The sequence below is a fragment of the Notothenia coriiceps genome, unplaced genomic scaffold (assembly GCF_000735185.1).
Source record: "Notothenia coriiceps isolate Sejong01 unplaced genomic scaffold, NC01 NC01_scaffold00020078, whole genome shotgun sequence".
Taxonomy (NCBI): Eukaryota; Metazoa; Chordata; class Actinopteri; order Perciformes; family Nototheniidae; genus Notothenia; species Notothenia coriiceps.
In genome coordinates, this window is record NW_011352779.1 from 328,298 (window position 1) to 338,255 (window position 9,958).

The 9,958-nt window shown below is 42.4% G+C and overlaps 1 protein-coding gene across 1 annotated transcript in view; it reads left to right on the plus strand.

Moving 5' to 3' along the window:
* The window catches only part of LOC104952471 (AP-2 complex subunit beta-like), a 33,566-nt gene that overhangs the window by 15,705 nt on the left and 7,903 nt on the right, over positions 1 to 9,958 (plus strand). Inside the window, exons 2-11 of the mRNA XM_010779291.1 lie at positions 756 to 913; positions 1,600 to 1,845; positions 3,217 to 3,407; positions 4,007 to 4,228; positions 5,452 to 5,572; positions 5,832 to 5,927; positions 6,268 to 6,383; positions 6,780 to 6,945; positions 8,035 to 8,133; positions 9,080 to 9,339. Coding sequence (XP_010777593.1) covers positions 756 to 913; positions 1,600 to 1,845; positions 3,217 to 3,407; positions 4,007 to 4,228; positions 5,452 to 5,572; positions 5,832 to 5,927; positions 6,268 to 6,383; positions 6,780 to 6,945; positions 8,035 to 8,133; positions 9,080 to 9,339 — 1,675 coding nt within the window. The remainder of the gene's footprint in view (positions 1 to 755; positions 914 to 1,599; positions 1,846 to 3,216; positions 3,408 to 4,006; positions 4,229 to 5,451; positions 5,573 to 5,831; positions 5,928 to 6,267; positions 6,384 to 6,779; positions 6,946 to 8,034; positions 8,134 to 9,079; positions 9,340 to 9,958) is intronic.

Sequence of the window (9,958 nt, forward strand, 5' to 3'; positions counted from 1 at the left end):
AACCATTCTCTGAGTTGACCTTTGAAGCTATTGAGAGTGGACAATCCCGTATCTCAGTTGGAAGGCTATTCCACAAAGAGCTGCCTTTAATGGAAAGGACATTTTGTCCAAAAGTGGTCCGTCTACGGTGGACTTCAGAGTCTCCTCTGGTTTCTGACCTAGTGCAGCGTCCAGTGTGTTTTTTGTGGATAAATTCCCCTGAGGGGGGGGGGAGGCATGTAAACATTTATAAATAAAACACATACATTTAAAAGACTTGTCAAAGCTCAAGAAATTGTGTTTTTCGAGGATGGTACAGTGGTGGTATGAATATGGCTTTCTGTCAAACACCTTGATAGCTCTCTTGTACAGCTGTTCAATGGGTTTCAGGTTTCTGACACAAGCAATCGATCAGTTTGAGGGTTTACAGACAAAGCAAGGGGCAAGGAAATCAATAAATAGGGTGGAAATGCAAGGAAGAACTTTGTGCCTGTGCACTTAAATATTCTTAATAGAGAAAAGTTAATTGAGAACAGACGGTGGTGGAGGTAAGGAATGTGGAGACTTACAGTATCTACCACTCTGCCCAGTTTCACACCTTTCCACATCTGGGGGGAAAAAAGCAACCAATCTGAAAACGGTTTGGTAAAGTTTCACAAATGAAGAAGGGTTGAGCTTTCACACTGTACATACACTTCTGAGAGAGTAAATATTGACCCTTAGGAGGACCTGTTTATCACCTTGCTCACAATGTAAACACAAGATGAACTAAACAGAGGCATCTTTCCCTGCTGTCAGTTCTCTGTTCCCAGATGTGGTGAACTGCATGCAGACCGACAACCTGGAGCTGAAGAAGCTGGTGTACCTCTACCTGATGAACTACGCCAAGAGCCAGCCGGACATGGCCATCATGGCCGTCAACAGCTTCGTCAAGGCAGGGCCAACTTACCTTGTGTTTTTCGTGTGTATGTGTATAATAGGGCCAGTGTATCTGAAACTTTGAATTCATCTACACTCAGCTGAAATAAATCCCTGTCAACAATCTATGACAATTCTGGAATGAGTTGGATTTTCAAATGTAGCTGCTGTAGTCTCCCACAGTTTAGTTAACAGGGTTCCCACAAACCAGTGTCATCAGAGCTTCACAGATAAATCAATTAATCCATGAAAATTGATAACATTACCTTTTTGTTTCTGTTATTAGATCAGAAAATACATTGAATCTGTTTCTTCCCCTTTGAGCCCAGTAACTAAGCTGCAGTGGAAACTGTATTGGTAGTTATTATCAAACATAAATCACCTAGAATCTTGTTTAAAACAAAAAGATGATTTTTTTTTTACAATATTTGTATTGAAGTTTTCAAATATAACGAACATTACACATACATAAAAGGGTCAGTCTAGGTGGCAGATGCAGTGTACAATCAAATGAATAGGCATGTAAATAAACACAGGTCAGTATACAGATGACACAGGGATAACAAAGTACAGACATCTGAAAGGATATGATGACTTTAAGATCTAAGAGTAGTTATGAGAAAAGTACGGTACTAAATGTTTGTTTCTCAGTGAAATCTAATCTTATTAAAACCCCACCTGCCTCTCTGGTCTCGCCCTCAGGACTGTGAGGACCCCAACCCTCTGATCCGCGCTCTGGCCGTCCGCACCATGGGCTGCATCCGTGTGGACAAGATCACCGAGTATCTGTGTGAGCCGCTCAGGAAGTGCCTGAAGGACGAGGACCCGTACGTGAGGAAGACGGCGGCCGTCTGCGTGGCCAAGCTGCATGACATCAACGCCCAGATGGTGGAGGACCAGGGCTTCCTGGACTCCCTGAGGGACCTCATCGCTGACTCAAATCCCATGGTAGGTGACATGTTTTTATACCTGAGCCTTAATTGATTAGGACTAGACTTTATTTGAAGACCATCATGGAACTTGAGCTTGATTCAAATGGCAGCATGTCATATATGTTATATATGTTAACCTTATTCCTCTAGATTGAGTAGTAGACGCTCTACTACGCAATCTAGAGGCATAGGGTTGAACTGGGGTGTTTCTGGGATGAGATGGCGTTTGAATCAGGTTTGCATGCGTTTGAATTGCAGTGGTTTGCCTTCATCCTCTGTTGCTTGAGGCACGGTTTTGCTTAGAAAATTAGTTTGAAGAGGCGGTTAAAATCTAGGTTTACAGTAAAATATCTATATACGTATATCACAAGCTGGATACGTGTTTTACACAATACAGTCTGCATCATGGCACCGAAGCAATTGCACCATTTTAAAAGTGTGATGCAAATTTACAATGATCAAAAATAATTGTGTTCGAGGAAATGTTTTGACTACTGTTTTAGTTCTCTAGAGTTTCATTATACATATAGATTCTTCCATTTATTAAGCACTTTTCTACTTTCTAAGAACTCAGACACTTTCAAAAACATTTAATTCAACAATTGGACACTCATACATGCAGGACTGAAAAAAGCACAAGATGTAATTAATTTAGATACAAAACAAATAAATGATGGAACAGTCATTTAATTTCAGTAAGAACTGGCGGAGTTATGACTCGGAGGGAAGGAGTTCAACAGGAAATAACAAGCTTGAAGAGTTGTGCTTCAGGTGCTGTTTACACGAGAACGCAAACGGGTTGTATGTATCCGCTACTTTTGTCTTTCGTATAGCCCGTTCGTTCACACGAGGCCGTAACGGAAACGCGGAAACGGACCCCTCAAACGATAACGGGTCCCAAGGTGGATAGATCTGCAACCGGAACGCTCTGGGGGGCCAAACGGCTCCGTGTGTACGCCCTATATACGATCATTTCCTGATAACGATGAAGCCATAGCCCCGCCTCTGCTGCTCACTGCTGTAGCATGGTCAGTAGCTACTGTCGGTAGCTACGGACCATGCTACAGATGTTAGTGCAAAATCTACAGCTCCTCTACCACAACCATCCGCAACAAGTGGACATGGAGAATTACATGAACTACATGTTGCTAAATCTACCGCGGGGCATAAAAAGAAGGGCAACCATGCTCGGGGGTCTTCTTGGTGTATTTTGTGGCGGAAGTACAGCGCCACTTACAGGCCCGGCATATGTACTACAGCGTCTCCAGCGCTTCCGAGCGGTCTCGTGTGAAGGGAAGACTTTTTTGATATCGTATTCGGAGCGTTTTCGTGTGGGGTCTTTAAGTGCAGTTTTTGATGACATTAAAATCACATCTCCTTCTCGCAGGTGGTGGCCAATGCAGTGGCTGCCCTGTCTGAGATCAGCGAGTCTCACCCCAACAGCAACCTGCTGGACCTGAACCCTCAGAACATCAACAAGCTGCTGACCGCGCTCAACGAGTGCACCGAGTGGGGACAGATCTTCATCCTCGACTGCCTGTCCAACTACAACCCCAAGGACGAGCGCGAGGCCCAAAGGTAACGGCACCTCAGAGCATGGGATGTGGGCTTGTGCTGGTTGACCGCCCTGTTGTGTCAAATGATCATATCTTTGTTTTGTTTGTTGATTGTTATGCACCTGCCTCAGGACTGCAGATGGAAATGAGCTATTAGATATAATCTGGCATAATTCATATCTTCTCTTTTGTATGCATGGTCCTTGTTGAAATAAATACATAATATATAATCATTTAAAACACATAGTCTTATACTCTGATTGCCTTTTACACTGTTAAATTGTATCTTATATGTGGTTAACAGTCATATGTTCAGGATTTATATTTCAGGAGGGCAAAGGGAAGTGTAAGAGGGGATTTGCAAATGGTTAAGGATTAGGGGTTTTATTGTTTAATGATGGGATGTAGGACCCGTGGGCTGTTTCCTTTCATGAATATATGCTGTAAGCCGTGTTCGGGGTGCAGAACTTATTTTTTCCTCTGAGGATGAAGAGGCTCTGTTCCTACATAACTTTGCCCATGAATCATTTATCAGTTTCTCTTAAGAGTTTCCTCCACACGTCCTGTCAACGTTTTTTGTTCCTCACTGACTCTCAACTTTCCCTCCTTCCCCTTTTGAAGCATCTGTGAGCGAGTCACCCCCCGGCTGTCTCATGCCAACTCAGCCGTGGTGCTGTCGGCTGTGAAGGTGCTGATGAAGTTCTTGGAGCTGCTGCCCAAAGACTCGGATTACTACAACACGCTTCTGAAGAAGCTGTCCCCCCCGCTGGTCACCCTGCTGTCCGGAGAGCCGGAGGTCCAGTACGTGGCTCTGAGGAACATCAACCTCATCGTCCAGAAAAGGTGCGTGCTCACAAATTATAGAAGCTGTATTTTTGTCACTCAATTAACTTTATCTTACCTTTTATGATATTATGGATTAGCCTGTAGCTAAAGTACAGAAAGCAGAACAACACTCATATTGTTTTTTTAGTTGGGATACTCCGAGCAGAAGTCTATAAGGCGCTTTCACACCGGAGTATCTTTCCCAGTATAGTTCCGATATAGTTCCGAAAATGTGCGTTCACACCAAAAAAATCCGGAACTAGAACTTAGTTCATGAAAACCTTTTCACCCCCTTTTCAGTCCCTGCTAGAGAGCAGGTACTTTCATGGGAGAAAAAGGTTCCTATTTCTGATTGGCTGGGCTTATTGCAAACCACGCCCCGTAAAACTCCAAAAAAGTTTTGTGAAGCCGCCATTTTATTATCCTCACATTAGCATTATTAGCATTAGCCCAGTGCACAAACGCAGAGAGACTAATTTATGGCAACACAAAAGAAAACATGGGAGCGGTGGAGATGAGGAGGTGTCGGTAGTCCCAGCAGCTTCTACTGAAGCCAGTCCCCAACTCCGGGGACTTCCGGGCCGGGGACTCCGGGTGGCAGTATACGCCGTGAAGTTGTTTGCGGCCTGCCAGTAAACCCAAAGCAGAAGAAGAAGAAGTGACGTCAGCGGCTTCATTTGCCTAATCCTTCCCCAGGGACTTATTCCGGTGTGAACGCGATCAGTACTTAGTTCATCAGAACTAAAGAGTTCTGATTAACTAAGTTCTGGGAACTAAGTACTGGGAACTAAGTACTGGGAACTAAGTACGGCAAAGTACTTGGTGTGAAAGCGCCTTATGGCAGTGACAACATGGGAACCAAATTTGGGCAAAATTGTTGTTTTCCTTAATTTTGTTTATTGTGAAGGTTTCTCTTTGATTTTCAAATGCGCATTAAGAATGTCCTTAAAAGTCCTATATCTGAATTTAACTAGAAAATGACTTCTTTAATACTTTTTTTATGCATGCTTTTTAGGTAACATTAAGCTGTCTGTGGCTCTTCTGCTGTGACAATGTACATTTCCCCTCTGTGGGACTAATAAAGGTATTCTGATTCTGACTTGAGGGTGACCCAAATAAAAAATGTCCGGCCAAGAACATAATGATATGTTTTTCAGAACATCAGGCCTTTCTCTCTGACTTGTATCTTTAGGATCAGGTCTCCCCACAGTCTAATATGTCATGTGTTGCTCTGTGTGCAGGCCTGAGATCCTGAAGCAGGAGATCAAGGTTTTCTTTGTGAAGTACAACGACCCCATCTATGTGAAGCTGGAGAAACTGGACATCATGATCCGCCTGGCCTCCCAGGCCAACATTGCCCAGGTACCTGATATAAAACTAAACAGGAACTTTGTTAGAAAGATCATTTGCCAAACAGTTTTGATTGAACAGTTATCATTTACAGCATTGCCTTTTGTGTAAATACCCATACGTATACTACTTTGAAGTGAACTAGTATAATAATTGATGTCCTGTCCATTCTTAAGTTAAAGCTTGAATGTGTACATTTTTTAAAAGACATTCAACTGGAACAAAATCCATTAAACTAAATCAAAACTGAAAACTGTTGTCCTACTTTCAGGTGCTGGCCGAGCTGAAGGAATACGCCACAGAGGTCGATGTCGACTTTGTGCGCAAGGCGGTCCGAGCCATCGGACGCTGTGCCATCAAAGTGGAGGTGAGAAACGCTTTCATCGATTCTGGTCTCTACGCCGAAGTCTTCTCGTGTTCATTTCAGCAAAATGATCTTTATTCATGTCAGACTTGTGACCTGGGCATTTTGAACTATAGCAACATCAAAGCCTCTCAGCAGAGACTAAACATTATAACTCAGTGTCTCCTTGATGGTGAAAGTGTTTCCTGTCTAGTCCTGATGTTTTGATTGATAAAAAGTCAAGTCATATTGAGAAATCTTAGGTGTGCCAAGTCTCCTCTTTCCTGATTGACCGTTATAAATTGACATGACCTGGTCAGCTGATGTTTCCTCTTGTTTAAGCCTCTGTTCTGTTTCACTCCAGCAATCAGCAGAGCGCTGTGTCAGCACTCTGCTGGACCTGATCCAGACCAAAGTCAACTACGTGGTCCAGGAGGCCATCGTGGTCATCAGGGACATCTTCCGCAAGTACCCCAACAAGTAGGTTTCCCTTGTTTCCTGGAGAACCAGTAGGGCGGTACCCAATATCCTAAAAGCTTAATTCATCATGTTGATTTTCAAATTTTAAAGAATATTCAAATGATTATCTCTTTTTTTCCCACGCACCTGTATTAACGGCAGGTTTTCATAAAAGCGATTCATAAAATATATTTATGTAACCCAAGAACAATAAATCTCTTTAAGGTCTAACACTCATATTATATATCTGCATTTTCCTTCAGTGCTCCCTCTGGATTCATCACTAGTTACAATAATGACTAGCTATATTCATCAAAAATTGTGATTCATCCATCTTTTTACGGCACTTTTCAAAAAGATGCTGACCCCCCTATTGTATATTGTCCTCCTGACGCCTGACACACTGCTGTTGTTCAGGTATGAGAGCATCATTGCCACGCTGTGTGAGAACCTGGACTCTCTGGATGAGCCGGACGCTCGCGCTGCGATGATCTGGATCGTAGGCGAGTACGCCGAGAGGATCGACAACGCTGACGAGCTGCTGGAGAGCTTCCTGGAGGGCTTCCACGACGAGAGCACCCAGGTGGGTCCACACATCTTACTAGCCATCAGTTCTGCTCTCCTGAAGGCTCCTTTTGTTAGTAGGGTTGTTTTACACGGATAATAAAACTAAATCTGAGAGTAATCTAGCCCGGTTGACTTTGGAAAGGACTGTATGTGCTCTATATTACATTCACTGTGCCGGTTAATACCTCGTTATACAGGAGAACTGCACAAAACAACAGAAGGTGTGGTGAATCAAAGATCAACAACTTTTTTCATATCAAATAATAATATAAAATACATACATATTACTAAAACACGAGAAGTGGAAGGACAGCGTGTCCGGGGGGTCTTAACAAGTATTAAAAGTTGATAAATCAATTTAGAAGAAATGAAGGCTTTTAAAAAGTATTATACGGCATTTTGTAGCTTGTTCTCAATAAGTATATAAATGGTCCAAAGAGGTTGTATTCTACAGTCTGCCTGAATGTAATCATTGCGTAGGTGTGTAGTGTGATTCTGTGTAGTTTATTTATGGCATCCCGTTGGATTTGACGTCATCTGAACAGGACATCGCTCGCTCACTGCTTGATAGCGCGAAGGCCCGTTTACGCCGGTTGCTAAGCAACATCGTTATGGGGAAATGCAAGTCTGCGTCGTATAGTTGGAAGATAAGGAGGGAAGGGGACAATAAATACTGTATATTAGTCAGTGTGAGGTAAAAGTTGTGTCGCCAAAGTAACCGGTTAAAACTCCAAGTGGCGATGAGGTCTTAAAAGGTTTTACATTTGACTTCAGGATTCCTGCGTATACCCTGAAGGAAAAATGTGCAATAAGAGTCCTTGTAGCCACTGGGACACAGCATCTTAAATAATGCAATTTTCAAAAGCCAGAATTAAAACTAAACCACATGTTTTTAACTTGTGGAGCACACAATGGAGTATATTTTTCCTGAATGCTTTGTAGATGTTTCCGTTATGTCTGTCAGCTGAGTGCTGCAGGTCAACACTTTTGGATGTTTCACTTTTACACACTTTATAGTAACCTTTGGACGTCCCACATCTTATCCTGGTTGACTCATTTTATATTATACTGAAAATATAATGACAGTGTGTGCTTTGATTTCCAGGTCCAGCTCACTCTGCTGACTGCCATCGTGAAGCTGTTCCTGAAGAAGCCGTCAGAGACTCAGGAGCTGGTGCAGCAGGTGCTCAGCCTGGCCACTCAGGTGAGACACGGCACCTTGGCTCCAGTTGGAGGATTTATTTCTTCACTGCTGCATTATTTTGCATGTTTTTCAAAAAATGATTCAAAATGTTAAATTACACTGATTGAATACGTATAAAAGTAGAAACAACAAAGTGAAAATACAGTGAAATTGAAAAGATCTGTTAGCCGTTTTTTTTCCCTACCTTTTTAATAAGTTTCTGGTTATTTTGTGGAGAAATTTGCAAAGCAATTGATCATTTATTGGTGTTTATTACATGGCTTAGTTGAATACTCTTTTCTGATTGGTCAATTCAGAACACGTGACACGTTGTTAATCCAGAACAGGCAGACCGCTGTCAAGCACTTATTGACCGTTGTAGGATGCTCACATCTGCCTCAAGAAGTCCGTTCGATTTAACTGAATACAGTTTGGCCAAAAAGCAACTGACAAGACAAGAGCGCCAAGAAAACAGCGGAGAAGCAACGGGGCAGAAACCCTCCTTTTTACGCAACGGTCCAGACACAGACATCAGACGGCGACACATATTCAGTGTGCTGTTCCTTTGGCATGAGGGCAGGGATATCTAGATACTTCCCAAGGTTTGACTTAATGAGTTGTGCTACTTTTAAAGCAAGCAGCGATGTTTTCAAATCTGTGATCAAAAAGCTCCGCCTTCCTGCCGTTGCTACGTATTTCAAACGGTAACAACGGACTATTTTTCTTAGCGGATGCATTTCAATTTAAATCAATACATACAACTATTTTTATTTATTTTTTTATTCGTAAATAACCCCATCTGAGAATCCTAGCTTTCTGTAGCATGTCATTGTAACATTATTTCAGGATTATTGTTTGTTTATTTGACGTGCCTCCCTCTTAGCTTCCACCACAGTAACAGCTAGTGTAATGATGGTCCCTAAGATCTCCCTCCTTCGCTGAATACATGTGAATGTCTCCTCTGCAGGACTCTGATAACCCCGACCTGCGTGACCGAGGCTACATCTACTGGCGCCTGCTGTCCACCGACCCTGTGACCGCGAAGGAGGTGGTGCTGTCGGAGAAGCCTCTGATCTCCGAGGAGACGGACCTGATCGAGCCGACCCTCCTCGACGAGCTCATCTGCCACATCGGATCCCTGGCCTCCGTCTACCACAAGCCCCCCAGCGCCTTCGTGGAGGGAAGCCACGGCGTCCACAGGAAACACCTCCCTGTGCAGAACAGCAGGTCAGGCAAAGGCAACTTTATTGTCAATCTTTCAGTTTGTTTGTACAGACAGAAATCCAAATACCGTTTCCCACAATCCTGAATACAAAAATACAAATATTGTTAGAAAAATATCACTCGTTACCGGCTTGAGCTTGAATCTCAGGATCCATGTATCTGTGATCCTCTCCAGAATGGAAGTAGTCATCACATACAGAGCATCAACTAGTTCCTGAACAGTGTCCTTCACATGCTGATATCCAAGAGAGGGAGTTACAGTCACAAGATGGAGGAATAGAAAGCAGTACATCCCGTCATGTACACAATTCTCAACATTCTGACTTTTTCTCAAAATCCTTACTTTTCCCTCAAAATATCAAACATCCTGAATTTTTTTCAAAATCCTGACTTTTTCTCAAAATTCTGACTTTTTCTCAAATCCCCCAAAAAATCTGACTTTTTCTCAAAATCTCAAAATTCTGACTTTTTCTAAAAAATCAGACTTTTTCTAAAAAATCTAAAGAATGTGAGTTTTTCTCAAAAAAAAAAAAAAATCAGACTTTTTCTCAAAATCTCAAAATTCTGACTTTTTCCAAAAAATCTGACTTTTCTAAAAAAAATCTGACTTTCTAAAATAATC